This window comes from Oryza brachyantha, chromosome 6, assembly GCF_000231095.2.
Source record: "Oryza brachyantha chromosome 6, ObraRS2, whole genome shotgun sequence".
Lineage (NCBI taxonomy): Eukaryota > Viridiplantae > Streptophyta > Magnoliopsida > Poales > Poaceae > Oryza > Oryza brachyantha.
Genome location: NC_023168.2, coordinates 7042306 through 7058515, shown reverse-complemented (window position 1 = coordinate 7058515; position 16210 = coordinate 7042306). Strand labels below are relative to the sequence as shown.

The window sequence follows — 16210 nt, the reverse complement described above, 5'->3', positions numbered from 1 at the left end:
CTCCACTTCCCCTAAAATGCACAAACCGAGAGCCCGGATCCGGCCCTCGCACGCCTCCTGCCCCCACCACCAAGAAAAAAACAACGCTGTCCTAAAACTCCTAAACCCACCCGCCACAGCCTCTCCACACCCCCACCGACACGCGGGCCCAACCCTACTACGGGACCCGCGCGTCAGCGGCCACACCCCCGAAGAACAAGCCGCGGAACACGCGGCGCCCTGCCCGAGGCATGATAGATGACTTCCAAACGATAGGAGGCGGAGGCGGAGGCGCAAGGCGCAGCGCGACGCGACCCAACCCAACCAACCAAAAAACACAAAAAAAAACCCGATCCCGAACTCAGCTCGGCGTTTGCTCCGCTCACGAGCTCTCCGCCTCGCCCCTCTCTCCCTCTCCTCTCTCTCGCGCACCAATTTCGAAACAGCGAGAGCCAAAACGAAAGCTCTCTCTCTCTCTCCTCTCTCTCGTCCGTTCTTCCTCCCTTCCTCCCCCAGATTAGAAACAAAGTTTCAGCTCGCGGGGGGGAGTGAGGGAGGGTTTGGGGGCCTCGCGACGACGGGAGGGGCGTGAATTGGGCGGCCCGATCTGATGGGCGCCGCGGAGCAGCTGAAGGAGCTCGGGGAGAAGCTGGAGGCGGCGCCGCCGGACCCGGCCGACGCGCTCGCCAAGCTGCTCGAGGTGGGTGAGAGGGGGAGGGACTGTCCGTTGCGTGTGGGCGTGGCTGCTTGCCTTCAGCGCTTCGTTCGTGGAGGGGAATGGTGGGGTGAGGTTGGGGTTTGGGTGGATCTGTGGGCGAATTCGGGCAGGTTTAGGGTTTAGGGCGGTGGGGGGAGGGGGATTGGGGGTGGTGCTGGTTGGGTCTTGCCTGCGAATTAGCTGGTTTGGTGCCCAAATTTGCTTGCTTTAGCTTGAATTTTAGCGGTTTGGACTCTGGAGGGTGCCAAAGATGCGGGCTTTTGTTTTGAGGGTCGGCCAATTAGGTGGAAAAAATTCAGTTTTTGCTGAGATTTGCGGGATTCTGGTTGTGCTTGAATTACCTGCGGAAAGTTATGTTTGTGCTGATACTGACAGTGTGGGTGGTGCGTTTTGCTAGAAATTGTCCCATTTGTGCTAGGGCTACTTGGAAGGCAGTTTCTAGTGGAGATAGTCATTATATGAGGTTCTGGGCGTTGAATTACTGTATTCCAATTTGGAATTCGCTAGGTTCAGTTTTGTTGTTCCGGGTTTAGGGTTTATGGGGTTTTAGTGGTGAAAGACAGTAGTTCCGTTTGTGTTGTGTTGTTGATGTTTTACTAGCGAAAGGGATTCAGTTGGTGGGTTAGGTCAGTGGTAAATTGACATCTTTAATTGTCCTTGAGAAGTGAAAATTTGGTTTTTGGTCAGTGAGCTGACTTTTGGTTAGTTCAATGGCAGGGTGTAATTTTCTTTAATTTGTCGTTGACAAGTGAAACTCTGATTTTTGGTCAATTAGCTGAGTTTTGGTAAGGTGATTTTGGCATTCATGTGGAAACTTCTAGATCTAGGACGTGTTGCATGGGTGCTTTGTATGCTCTATGTTGATACCACAGTTCTGTCTAGATAATTTGTCTGTCTTGTTCTAAAAGTTGAATAGTCTGTCTTGTTCTAAAAGTTGAATAGTCTGTCTTGTTCTAAAATTTTACCTTTTGCCTTACTCAAATTAGACACGAACTCATCTGAGTGGAAATATTATGAAGCTTGCTTGTTCTATTTAACGTACATGGTATTACAAGACATGTGTTTTTAATTCAAATTAGGGATTTTGTTGCTAGATTTGTTCAGAATGAATTTAGTGTCGATGATGTACGGTAGATGTTGAGATTATCAAAATCTGTGGTTGGGTAATTCAGACTTAATAGTTACGTTTTGACGAGATTTAGTTGAGAAGCTGTATTGCTGTTGTAATTGTTGATTTCTTCCTAGACGTATCTTTGCTTCTTTAAGCTTAGGGACTAAGAATATAGAATATGATTGGTGCTGAGTCATGTGGTGTAATTTGGGACCCATGTGTTCTTTGAGCTTGTTTTTCTGTGTACTTGCTCTGCGCTAGGTTTGAGGGTCTTACTAGATTAAAGCTTAACCATTGTAGTGGGTTGATGTTTGCTTCAGTTTTCCTGAGAACTTAGAGAATCTAAAGAAATATGGAGTATTGATCAATGGTTACTGAATTTTTATTCAGTAGTTAATACAAAAGGCATTTCTGGACCTAGGGCATGAATGTATCCCATGTTACTTGGAGGTGCTCCAATAAGATAATGTTTATATGGTGGTGTTGTTGGCTAGCAGTGTATTGATTTTTATGGTCACACAGTACTCTCTTGATGATGTTTTTAGAATAAAGTTATTTGGTAGCTTCTCACTCAATCCTACTTTTTAGAACCCAAAATCTGAAACTGCTGCACTCTTTGGATCCTGATACTTGTTTGTTTTGGAGTAACCTTGAATGCTTTCCCAACTATATACTCTTAGATTACTTCTATTTTTGGTCTTTTGCTTATAAGTAATCAGCTTGAAAACTGGCAGTTGTACAACATTGTACCCTAGCTTAAATTTTCAACCATTGTATGCGCTAGTGTCATTAACTCTATGTTATTATTTAAGGTGTATTTGGGGGCATACATAGGTGGATAAATTATAACACCCTAACCCGTTTGAAGCTTGTTAGTAGTGTGTGTTTGGTCCATGTGGCCTAGAAGTGGAAGTGTAGTGGTGGTTTAGTACCATCTTGGAAGTTTAGGTGAGTGAGGGCCTGTTTATAAGTCTTGGTGCTCCAACCATGGTATTTTTTTTACACGAAGCGATGACGAAAGTGTAAGCGGGATACTATGCGAATGTGAGTTTACTCAACGTGCAGAGCGGACTAATGCGGATTTTGGAGACAGGGTGTTACATAAATATTCATAGTGTGTGAATTATTTAACTCTCTTTTATTTATGAATTCTAACACTGACATATTTGGTGCTATTTAGTATTTACTTAGTGAATTCTCTGAAAGAAGCCCCAAATGCCTGAATTTCTTGCTAGAAAACAGTGCATGTCCTTGATTGGATATTGTGATTTAGATTGCACTACGGAGTTTGTATTTGCAGAAAACCACTATCTTTATTGAAGGACGATCAGCTAATTTTGCTGTAAAATGAAAGTTTTAGGCAGTAGTTCTACTTGTGGAAATGCACTTGGGTGATTTGATAGGTGCACCTTTTTTTAGGTATGGAATCTGCAATGCAGGTCCATCTGGATCACTCTTGTGTTGATGCGGTTGTGTTATTGTTTAGAGTTAATCAAGTCATTTCCTTGTGTTCTTTGCCTCAGGTATGGAACCTTTCAGCTAGCAACTGATTTGAAATAGTTGGGAGGGAGGAAACCTTATCTTCTGAACTTGCTTAGGATTTACCTGGTGTCATTTGAGTGCAACTATTGTACTCCAGAAACAAGTAGTTTGCATGTGAGATCTAGTCAACCAATGTTTATTTGTGTGTTTAGGCATTTGACATGCGATCATGTCTAAATTTAAAATTTATTTTTTGAATAACTGACAAAAGTTGATTCTTGCAAATGTTTATCTGCTATGTAGTACTGTTCCTAACACGGGTCACTGGGAGTAATGGTAATATTACAATACCAACTATTTTGATTACGTACTAACTACTCCAACTCATTTATGGTTCACTTCCCATTTAAAAGGGATCACTTTTGTTGTGTACATGGCTTTGAATTATTTGTCAAACAAAAGAATTAGTATAGTCAATTAGTAGACCAGCTTGACTGGCTTGAATCTGTAGTGATAGTAACTCTATGCTTGAATGCTTCAGCCTTGCTTAAGTAAGCTCTGGATATACTATTAATGCTGATCATACTGCAGCAAGCTGCAGAATGCCTACATGGAGTAGAGCAGTCACCAGATTCCTCAGTAATGGAAACTATACAACCATGTCTAAAGGCTGTTGCCAGAGATGAATTCTTGAAACACCACAACGAAGATGTCAAAGTACTCTTGGCAACATGCTTCTGTGAAATTACAAGAATAACTGCACCTGAAGCTCCCTACAGTGATGATGTCTTAAGGGTAACACTATCATTAAGAATGCTTCCTGAAAACAATATACTAATTATATTTAACTTGGTTTACTATATTTATTCAACATTTGAGGATTATTGTTAATTTCATTTGCAGGACATGTTTCATCTGATTGTGGGTACATTTAGCGGACTCAACGATGTTAGTGGTCAATCGTTTGCCAGGAGAGTTGCTATTCTGGAAACAGTTGCACGATATCGAGCATGTGTTGTGATGTTAGACCTTGAATGCAATGATCTAATTGCAGACATGTTCCAATCTTTTCTAGAAATTATCAGGTAATGTTTCTGTATCCACATGGATGTAGTGTTGTTGGACATGAGCCACATTACGCTTCATGTTATATACTACCATTACACTTGGACTAGTTTCGACATTTTGTTCATGGTTGTGCATGAATTATTACCATGCTCGGTTTATTATTGTTAAAAAAATTGTTGGAGTTCATGAGGTGTTGTTTTAATTTCTGTTTGAGGACTAAGTGCGGTTATTTATTTTCAATACGTGCACTACATGAAAGACCTGTTTGAAAATTTAAATTATCCAGAGTACCATATTTAATGCCATTTGAGTGACATACCTCTTTAATATATATGAAGGTACTTTTTTAGAAGTCATGATACTGTCACTTCAGTTTCCAAATAGAAGTTAATTAGTAGAGTTAATGAATGGGTGCTCACATTTATATACTTATTTAGGTCAACATCCTTTATTGCGGTTTTGATATATAGCCATATGGGGTGATATCTATATGCTTAAAACATGGGCTTCCTTTAACTCATTTGCAGTTTAGAGAGCCTATATATGCTACAGCACCCTCACTTTGAACAGTGCATTCTATTGTCCTAAACTAGAAGCACACAGCCAAGATTATTGACTACATGACTATCAATGTTACCAAGTGACATACACATGCAATATTGCTTCTAGTTCTAATGGATATAGTTGATAGCTTATATTTATTTTACTCATTGTGTTTTGAATTGATGCAGTGACACTCATGAGCCAAATATTGTAAATTCAATGCAATCAATAATGGCCCTAATCATAGATGAAAGTGAGGATATAGAGGAAAGCCTTCTACGTGTACTTTTATCAGCTTTAGGCCGGAAAAAAACTGTGAGTGCCTTGTGTTTCTAAAGATTTCTTGGACCTATTCTGTACTTGTTAGATGATTTTTTGTAAGTTTCTGTATAATATCTTGTCGTTTTCCTATATTTATTTCCATCTATAAGTTTTGAAATGCAATTTTTCATCACTAGGGTGTTTCTATGCCTCCACGTAAGCTTGCTCGCCATGTTATAGAGCACTCTGCAGGAAAACTTGAACCATACTTACGGAAGTTTCTGACATCATCCTTGGACGGGGATGGTAATTCTGTCAATCATAACATTGACCATCATGAAGTCATATTTGATTTGTACCAGTGTGCTCCAAAGGTTCTTAAAGTGGTGGTACCTTATATAACTGGGGAACTACTGGTATGTTCTAACCTTTACTTACATACTGAAAGCAATACTTTGCAATAAGTAATTCTTGCTTGGGGCAGAAAAAATATCTTCCATCTTCCAGAAAAAAAATCCATACATCTTAATTTAAGTGACTAAATTTTTGTTTGTCCTTGTTAATTAGAGTCTATATTTGGTATTTTCTAGGCAGATCAAGTTGAAACTCGGTCTAAAGCAGTCGAAGTACTTGGCGAACTTTTTTCTTTACCTGGAATCCCTATCTTGGAATCATTTAAATCACTTTTCGATGAGTTTCTGAAGAGATTAACTGATCGAGCAGTAGAAATCCGTGTTTCTGTAATTGAGCATTTGAAAAAATGTCTGATGTCAAACCATTCCCGTCCCGAAGCTCCAGAGATTATCAGTAAGTAGCTATTTTCTGAATAGCTCATATAATCTGAATGGACCATCAATTGTGCTTGTACTGATGGTTGTCTTCTTGGCAGAGGCACTTTGTGACAGATTGTTGGATTATGAGGAAAATGTCAGAAAGCAAGTGGTAGCTGCTATTTGTGATGTAGCTTGCCATTCACTTGGTGCAGTCCCAGTTGAAACTATTAAACACGTAGCAGAGCGTGTCCGTGATAAATCAGTTAGTTCTGTTTGCCCTCTGCTGCATCTCTCAATTTTTATGTTTGATGGAATATGATCTGCATGATTTCACTTAAATGCATGTTGAATAATTGTTAAAAAATTTCAGGTTTCTGTGAAGTGCTATACCATGGAGAGATTGGCTGATATCTACAAGTTCTATTGCCTGAGTGGTTCTGATAGCTCAATAAATTCTGATGATTTTGAGTGGGTTCCTGGAAAAATATTAAGATGCCTCTATGACAAAGATTTTCGGTAAGGACACTAAATATCCTTGAGGTGATTTGTATTATGCTTTATAATTATGCAACACAAAGCTTGTAAACCACTGAATATCTATGATCAGATGATCTAGCTACTGAGATGCCATGCTTTCTCAATCCTCAATGTATGTGCAAGATATCTTGCTGTTTGCTTACCAAAGTTATGCTCTAGTACCATTTCTATTGTTTGGTGCTTCCAATAGTACCCTTTCCATGATATTTTCTTACTAGCATTTCACATTGTTCTGTCTGGTAAACATCAGACAAACAATCCATAACATCACCAATTTTTTAATCTGAGGCAAGATATTGTAGTTAGGTGGTGTCCACTGATTTGTTTGATTTATTTGATGCAGACCAGAGTTGATTGAATCAATCTTGTGTGCTTCATTGTTCCCACCAGAGTTTCCAACAAAGGAAAGAGTGAAACATTGGGTAACAGCTGTCACACATTTTGATAAAGTTGAGATGAAAGCCCTTGAGCAAATTTTTCTGCAAAAACAAAGGTCTGACACTTTCTACAGATCATTTAGTTTGATAATTGGCCTGTCTCCCTCTTTGATATGTTGCCTCTCCTTCAATTCAGACTACAACAAGAAATGCTGAAGTACATGTCCCTTCGGCAGATAAGCCAGGTTGGTGAATCTTGAATAGTGAAATGCACCACATTACTATCTGTTCTATCTTCTATCACTGTCTTATTGATTCCTTTTGCAAGTAGGAAGATACACCTGATATGAAAAAAAAAGTCCTGGGATGTTTCCGGAGCATGTCCCGTTTGTTCAGTGATCCTACAAAGTCTGAGGAGTACTTGACCATGCTTCATCAGATAAAAGATGCCAACATATGGAATATATTCACAAGCTTGCTTGATTCTTCAACAACATTCAACAATGCTTGGTCTCTTCGGGTATCTACTATATGATTTACAGATAATTATCTTATTTGAGTTGCAATATAAAATAGAAAAAAGCCCAGTATATATTAAGAAAAGATGCTTGTTTGTAACACACCTTTTCTCTTCATTGTTCATTTACGGTGATGTTTAAGATAGCTGAGATCAAAGGGTTGAAGCATTATCTGGTTTTTATGATAGTTAATTAAGGGTATAAACGACTGAATTAACTCTACAAAGTGAACGTAGAAACTTTTTGCAGGAAACATACAGTTCAGGAGCTTGAGAAGAGTGCTCATAAAAATGGAAAATCCAAAATTGGATTTGAACGGGGCCTATCTAATCCAATGCTGCATATAGTTTGATATAGTTACCTCAATAATAACTATTTTGTTGTATTTTCTGCATTGTTATTGACCAGTATGAACTCTTCATATGAACAAATGCGTATGCTTGAATTTTTTCTATTGCTTTTCAGTTACACAATTTGATTACTTGTATGCTGCAGTATTTGAACATTATTTGTAATCTGCAGGATGATTTGCTAACAAAACTTGGTGAAAAGCATGCATTGCATGATTTTGCGAGCACATTATCGATGAGATGCTCATATTTACTTGTGAACAAGGAATATGTCAAAGAGATCCTTTCTGAAGCTTCTGACCAAAAATCTACTGGGAATACAAAACTTATGTCATCATGCATGGATCTTCTAACGGTATGATTTGCTGAAACATTTTCGTTATTTTTGTTTCCTGCCACGACGGAGCATGCGACTAGTTCAGGAGTTGCCTGCATGAGGTCATTTTAGGCTAGCTAGGAAGGAGCATTGCTGTTGAAAGACCATTGTTAGATTACTTGTGTTTATAACCACATGATATTTTTCTCCTGATTGAGTGTACCTCTTGTACATCCCAAACGTTGCAAGATGTCCCTCTTTTTCAGATATTGTTTCTTAACCCATTTTGTGTTCATTTGCTCCATTATGCTTCATCAAGATGGTTCACATTATCTGTTATTTTACTCTTTGCAGGCAGTATCTAGTTTCTTCCCTTCACTTTTGTCTGGTCTTGAAGAAGATATCATTGAGCTCCTGAAGGAGGATAATGAACTACTTAAAGAGGGTATTGCTCATGTTCTGTCGAAGGCTGGTGGCAACATTCGTGAACAACTAGCTTCTTCAAGGTGCAACTTTTGTGAAAGTATCCATTTTGAGACATCATTCTTTTCTTATAGCAAGTATATAAGAATATAGAACTAAAATGCTGTGCCTTCTATTTCAGTTCCATTACTCTTCTACTAGAGCGGCTATGCTTAGAAGGAACACGGAAGCAGGCAAAATACTCTGTTCATGCTCTGGCTGCCATAACAAAAGATGATGGACTGATGTCACTGTCTGTTCTTTACAAGGTACAAATTTGTTGTTAGCTGTTTCTTTCCTGTACCATATGAGATTTCTGACATTGCATTCGTAACCTTGCAGAGGCTTGTGGATTTGTTGGAGGAAAAGAAAGTGCATTTGCCATCCATCTTACAATCCTTGGGGTGTATAGCCCAGATAGCGATGCCAATTTTTGAAACAAGGGGAGAAGAGATAATAAATTTTATAACTAAAAAAATACTTGACTGCAATGATGTAAGTTACGCTCTTAATTTTCTCCTTTCCTTCTCCATTTTATTCATTTTTATTGCAATTCCAAGTGTATCACCAGGATCCAGGTGATGTTTCTGCTCATAAATCTGAATGGAGTGATAGTACACAAAGTTGTTCATTGAAGGTTAGTGAAATTATGGTTTTATAGTTCTCACTTCAATCCACCCATCGAAGTTAGTTGACCTCTTCATGTTGTCTTATGGTATTATTCTTCCTAGATTCATGGCATTAAAACTTTGGTGAAGAGCTGTCTACCTTGCAAAGATGCTCAAGCACATCCAGGAATAGAAAAATTAATGGGCATCCTTAAGAATATCCTTACATATGGTGATATTTCCGCAAATATGATTTCAAGGTACCAAACTATTTAGACTGCACCTTTTTTATTTTGATGTAGACATTCTTCTTTTATTTTATTTTTGTTACTCCTCACTACTCCATTAATTGCAGCACTATTGATAAGGCCCATTTGAGGCTGGCAGCAGCAAAAGCTGTTCTCCGGTTATCAAGACAATGGGACCACAAAGTGCCTGTTGATGTGTTCTATTTGACTCTGAGGATTTCACAGGTATGCGTTTTGGATACTACAACTTAATACTCTCATTGTTCCTTTCACATGATAAACTTGTCTTTGGAGATTTATGGTTTCTTTTATTACCAGGATGATGTTCCTCAGGTGAGGAAATTGTTTCTTAGTAAAGTTCATCAATATATTAAGGAAAGGGCCTTGGATGCAAAGTATGCTTGTGCTTTCTTGTTAGCCATGGATGATTATCGTGCCCCACAGTACGAAGAGGTTCATATTCTAAAATCTAAACAAAAAATATTAATTGATTTCCACTACTGTACTGATTCTAATATATTTATTTGATTCTTTTTGTTTCTTTTCCTTAGTTTAAGCACAACCTAATTGAGGTGGCACAGATATGTCAGCAAGTTAAGATGCGCCAGCTTTCTGTCCAAGCAGAAACAAATGTGCTCACTGCTTATCCAGAATATATGATTTCCTATGTGGTCCATGTCCTCTCTCATGATCCATCGTGCCCTAACATTGAAGAGTATGAGGATATTGAAGCATTTGGTCCAATTTACTGGTATGTACTAATGGCTCTTATAGTATTTTCTGATGCTTTTCATCATTAGTTTGCTGGTCCTTTTTTTGGAACAGATGGCTGGCGCTCTGCTCATTCATCTTAGAGAGGAAAATAGAATTATACACACCATACCTGTCCAAGAGAATAAACTAAGAGAAAGATCCACATGCATCTCACCCAAGCAAAATCATGTCAAAATACAAGCCTTGTCACTAACAACACCCTGCTACCCAACAACTTATGATACTCTTCCCAGTACCATGTTACTCCACTAACAATAGGCAAAGCAAAACCAATAGATGGGATATCAGAGGTTGTGATGCCCCACGTTTTGGCGTTGTGCCCTCTTCGTGTGAATCTATAAAAAACAACAGCATCATGTTTGGAGGAAAAGAATACATTAAGCTCCAAACATAATGGCCTGTTCACACATTGCCACTGTTCTCATCTGTCTAATTTGACTCTTTTACTTTTTAGAGAAGTAATTTCTGTCCATCATTGAATCATGCTTTATAATTAGGGGCAATTTCGATCTTGCCCTTGTTTCGATCTCTAATATTGATTTTACCCCTCTTTTTTAGGGTTTTCATTTTTACCCCTGTTTTTTTTAAATTCAATCAAAAGTTTGCCCCTCTTTTGGATGGAGGGTCCTAACAGTGTTAAGTCAGCTATTAAATTACCATTTTATCCTTAGTCAGAAATTTCATTTTTATCATTGTATTTTTGTCATTTGTGGTTTTGCCCTCGGTTCTAAATTACATCAGTATATATACATCATCATAAGCACTATTAAAAATGTAATGATAAAAATAAAATTTCCTACTAAGGGTAAAATGGTAATTTAACGGCTGATTTAACACCGTTAGTACCCTCCATCCGAAAGAGGGGTAGACTTTTGATTGAGTTTGAAAAAATAGGGGTAAAAATGAAAACCCTAAAAAAGAGGTGTAAAATCAATATTAGATATCAAAACAAGGGCAAGAACAAAATTGTCCCTTATAATTAATGCAATCACTACGGGAAGAGTGTATAAGCAACTCTAATGGTGTTATTTGACTGATGCATTGGTCAATTTTCTGCAACCTGATGAAAGAGACCTGACGATATTGTTCTCTAAGCTATATCATTGTTAATGGTATTGCATTTTTCTTCATAATACCACTTCCTCACTGCTAAAATGCACAGCTTCAATACTCTTTGTACACAAAGTGTAATGCTGCTGTGAACTAATTCCACTTTCAATTCTAACTTTGCACTTGAAAATTTTGATAGCTAACCCTATAGATGCAAACGAGATTTGCGAAGGATTTGTCATGAGAAAAGTCAATTAGAGCCCAACTGTATGCCAGTAAAAAATGTCAATTAGTTTAATTAAAAAATTGCACTTATGGTTGTTAATTTTGTTCTGTAACATGTACTGTGTTGCAGACTCCAGTTTGTTCTGTAACATGTACTATGTTGAATTTTGATTAAAAAAAACCAAATGCAATTCTTTCATTTATTTTTCTAGCTGAAATTGTTGCTGTACTTGCATATGTATGCTTATCATAATGCTCTTTCCAGGCGATTGCATATGCTTCTTTCAATCCTCCTGGGAGAAGAGGGTTTGCAGCATAGTGTACCAGGCATGAAAAAAGAGAGCTTAACAACAATAATATCTATATTTAGAAGTATCAAATGTTCTCAAGACGCGGTTGACGTTAACAAGACCAAGGTGTGGAAATGTTGAGTTAATGAGTTATTGTTTTATATTTGTGCTGGTCTACCATAATACATCTTGCTTGTGTGGATGACTTAGATTTGAAATATGTTGTTTGCAGACACTTCATGCTATTTGTGATCTTGGTACTCTTATTGGAAAGAAATTATTTCAAGAGCAGATAAATATATCAGAAGCTCAAACGGTTCCACTGCCCGCTCAACTTTATGCGCCAGTTCAGAAGGACCAGAATGAAAATTCTGTGGTATGTTGTATATGCATGAAATAACCCATGCATTTAAGAATTGCTTTATAGTTTGTTTTAATTTCTTGACTTCTCTTCTAGGCTTCTTATTTTAATAATTATATTATATTTTGTAGGAGAGTGATGGGCAGGTGTGGCCAGGTTGTGAGAATGTATTGGCCCATTTTGAGGCTCTTATGACAGCAAAGTCTGCTGAGGTACATAATGCTTATTTATCCATCCATACTGTGACTCAGCATCAATTGTCTACTGGTCTTTGACTTTAGACCTTTCTTGCTGTCCAGGTTGAATCGCCTGAGGATAAGATGCTTATAGATGAGACTGATGAATTTGGTAATGAAGTTCCTCTAGGTAAAATTGTCAAAATTTTAAAATCTCAAGGAGCAAAAAAGGCAGGGAAAAAGCAGAAGACAACTTCTGTTTCAGTAAACATGGGAAAAGATGATGATGTCTTGGGACTGGTTAGAGAAATAAACTTGGATAATCAAGAAAATTTGGGGGAATCAGAAAAGAGCAAACCAAAGAAAAGGCGGATGGATATGAAAGAGAGTAATGAGAAGCCTGTAGATTTTTCGTCACCAAAACGCAAAAGATCTGTTTCTAAGAGTAGACCACATTCAGCCAAAGGCAACAAAAAGAGTGATGAGCTTCTACTGCAGTCTGTCAATCCAGATGAAACTATCAACTCATCAGAAAATAAGCTCGATGGGGGCAAAAGCAGAGATGACATGGTTGACACTGAATTGGTAACATCACCTGCTAGTGTTAAAACCCCTGTATCCAAGGGGAAAAAGGGTGCTAAGAAGTCCCACGCTGAAGTCTTGACTAGTAGTCCAAAGGTAAACAATTCTTTCCATCTGTAAGGTTTGTATATATTGGGATCTACTGCTGAAAATTAGGTTCTGATGATTTCTGTTGAACTCTTGCAGAAGTCTGATGAGGCAGGCAGTAGTAAGCGGATGGTTGAATTGGGAAGTTTAAATGGGTCACTCAAAAAACAAAAGCCAAAATTGGTTTCTGGTCTAGCAAAGGTAATCTCTATTGTTTTCTTTTGTTCTGTAAGAAGTGCTGATTTTTTTAAGAAGTTTCATGCAACATTTCAATTAAGGTGACTGGAATAAAGTATGTGTGCTAGTGGTATTCGCTTTGTACAAATCAAGTGGAAATTTCCTTCAAACATCTTTACTAAGAACTAATTAATGCCTGCAGTGCACAACACAGGACACAGGCAGTGCAGACTTTATTGGAAAGAGGATAAAAGTTTGGTGGCCGCTAGATAAGAAGTAAATTCTCCATTTGTATACTTAATGTGCTATCTAACTTCTGAAGATGGCCTAGATTCTAATTGATTTCTCTACCAGATTTTATGAAGGTGTCGTGGAATCTTATGACTCATCAAAGAGAAGACATACGGTATGTTCCCTCAAATGGTGCATCTGTTTGATCCATTTTATCTTACACAAGTATGGAAAGCAATGGATTGCTTTGCATCTTTTTGTTTTATCAATTCTATGAAGATAGTAGAATGATTGGTGTGCAGCTAAAACTGTCATTGGCCAAAGGCCATGGTCGAAAGTTCGACCAAAGGTGTATGGTCAGGAGGTGCGTGTGAGGCATGCATTGAGGGAGGTTTCTTTAGAGATAAGATTTGATTAGAATAGTTGGGCTGTGTTCTTTTGCAACTGGAAGATGAAAGGTGATCTGATCTTTTGTTAACTATTCAATGATATAAATAATGAAATTAACTTGTACAAATTTTTAAATCTTTTTGAGAAAGTTGAGATGATGAACTTCTATGTAAAAACTTTTTGTGAAAAACACGTCGTTTAGTAGTTCGGGAAACGCGCGTGCAAAACGATGAATAATCTGTACTGTGCAGAGCGAAATGAACACAGCCTTGGTTATCTGTTACTACCTCCGTTTCATATTGTAAGTCTTTCTAGCTTTGTCTAACTTCATTCATGGATGAATGTATATAATTTATATATATGTTTAGATTCATTAGCATCCATATGAATCTAGGCAATACTAAAAAGACTTATTATGAAACGGAGGGAGTAGATTGAATTGTTAGATTGAGGTATTCAGGAATTTGGATGGTCTAGTGGAAATGAGCAAGGTCAATATATAAATCTCTTCCTCAAGTTCTTCACCCCAACTTATAGTCCTCTCATCCCTAGCAGCCAGCTATCCTCCAGTGGTGTCTACCCCTAGAACCCTAGCACGTAACACTTACAAAAACATGTAACATGTATGCTTGATAATTGTAGTTTAGACTGGTATATAGTTGTAGGTTGTAATGTACTCTATACCAGATATACTAAATAGTACTTCTGTACATAGGTGCTATATGATGATGGAGATGTTGAAGTGCTTAACCTAGCTAAAGAAAAGTGGGAAATTGTTGCAAGCGATGACCCACCTGTAAAGGTAGAGTATGGTAAACTCTGTCATAGTAATTCTCTTTAAACCAGGGCATAATTTTTATTTATTTATTGTAATTTACTAAATTATTGCAGGGCCGAAAGAAGGATCAAGGGAGAAACCAAGGACGGTAAGCTGGATTTTACTCTGAAATATAATGTAGTACTGTATAATCAACTGCATTGGAACATCTGGGAAATATCCTATACAGGATTGCTGGGCATGAGCATACTGAATAATAATTAATTTAACTACACAGATTACTCTCTCCTGCCTACATCTTGCATTTTATCCCAGAATCAGATAATTCTAGAATCATCATGTGACCAAAATGAACAGCGGATGCCTTATGCCATCTTATTCCTTTTATTTTCCAATTTAACAGCTTGTGAATTTGTTCCTTTAGTCAGACTAAATGTTACTATACCTCTTTCCATTTTACTTTGCAAGACCAAACGTTACCAACATCAATTTTCTTTTTTCTGCTTGCCACCTGAGCTAACTCCTCTATATATAATACCTCTAATTATTTCATACTAAAATCTGTCATAGCCACTAGTTTGATTGATATGTAATCCCAACTTGCAGAGCTCTGGATAAAAGTGTTACCAGCAGTAAGCAAACTCCGCCTGATCAACATAAGTCAAAAAAGAGGTAAGCCCATATCAATTGATTAGTCCTGAAGACCTTGGTGCAATTGGTCTTGTCCCTATTTTGTAGGCCCTCACCTCCAAAGACGAAAGGCAAACCAAAAGGATTGCCAAAAAACAAACGTAGAAAGATAGGAGGTAAAAGTTCAGTTGATGCTGCTGGTGATGCTAATATTGATTCGGATTCATCAAGTTCTCTTGCTCACTCAGATTCTGACGAAGATAAAAAATATGGTACGATTATTTAGGGTTGATTTTATGGTTCACTGTTTCTTCACACACAATCTGCATGCTGTTTCTTGCAAGTAGGTTGAGAACTTGAGATCCTAACTGTTCTGTTACCTCAGATGGCCGCAATGAGAAAGAAGCAGCAGTAACCAAGAAAGCAAAACCAGAGAAAGTGTCTGCCAAAGGTGATGAGCTGAAAGAGGAGCAACCTGATGACCATAATTTAAACAGCAAGGAGGAATCTGACAATGAGACTCTTGTAAGCAAATCGGCTGTATTCTGAGCCTACCAGATTTTCTTCATCCTTATAGTGACAGTTCTTTTACTGTCTGTTAAATGTTGCAGAGTGTCTGGAAAAAACGCACAGCAAAAGCAACATAGGCTTTGCTTTCTCAGTTGATTATTCTTCGTAGGATGCAGATATCACGGGCAGTGGTTGGGAATGTGGATATCTCATTAATTGACCTTGCAATTGACAGTTGTGATGTAGAAAATGTTCTTTGCAATAGCAACAGGTTTAGTATAGAAGAGCAGTGGAATAGGATTTGCTTCTAATATTATTAGATGCTAGAACTTGTTTCCAACTTAGCTATGACCTTGTGCCCCAGAATTTCATTGTAAACGTATTCTTGAGGAGGGCCACAGGTCATGTAAAATATCTGTTAACATTATTTTGCAGGAATAGTGACTGTGTTAAAAACTCATGTAGAAATGCTGTACACAATAAACCAATGGCTCTTGGGTTGTACTGTACAACAAGAATGGGCATCCCTATTTTGGGGGGCCTTATTCTGAAGCAGCAGATTTTGCATGTAGAATGTGACATGTGAGAGTTGATACCT

General features: G+C 38.0%; 1 protein-coding gene across 1 annotated transcript; it reads left to right on the top strand.

Moving 5' to 3' along the window:
* Window positions 1-312: 312 nt before the first annotated feature.
* On the top strand, window positions 313-16170 carry LOC102719495 (sister chromatid cohesion protein PDS5 homolog A). Its single transcript, XM_006655940.3, has 33 exons — window positions 313-679; window positions 3882-4085; window positions 4194-4375; window positions 5090-5216; window positions 5360-5578; window positions 5753-5969; window positions 6052-6197; window positions 6306-6451; window positions 6816-6965; window positions 7046-7094; window positions 7181-7369; window positions 7890-8072; window positions 8388-8539; window positions 8638-8764; window positions 8838-8990; window positions 9067-9132; window positions 9227-9363; window positions 9459-9576; window positions 9670-9804; window positions 9903-10102; window positions 11666-11816; window positions 11923-12066; window positions 12183-12263; window positions 12351-12905; window positions 12996-13097; window positions 13276-13349; window positions 13428-13479; window positions 14410-14496; window positions 14586-14620; window positions 15079-15144; window positions 15211-15374; window positions 15488-15627; window positions 15714-16170. Exons 1-33 carry the CDS (start codon window positions 590-592, stop codon window positions 15747-15749), a joined length of 4677 nt encoding a protein of 1558 aa, XP_006656003.1. The 5' UTR covers window positions 313-589; the 3' UTR covers window positions 15750-16170.
* Window positions 16171-16210: the final 40 nt, after the last annotated feature.

Excerpts from the sequence above, each read along its gene's own strand:
- LOC102719495 (XM_006655940.3), top strand. The coding sequence starts at position 590 with ATGGGCGCCGCGGAGCAGCTGAAGGAGCTCGGGGAGAAGCTGGAGGCG. Across the intron at positions 7,370-7,889 it reads ACAATGCTTGGTCTCTTCGG|GATGATTTGCTAACAAAACT; the intron begins GTATCTACTATA and ends TGTAATCTGCAG. Across the intron at positions 12,906-12,995 it reads TCTTGACTAGTAGTCCAAAG|AAGTCTGATGAGGCAGGCAG; the intron begins GTAAACAATTCT and ends GAACTCTTGCAG.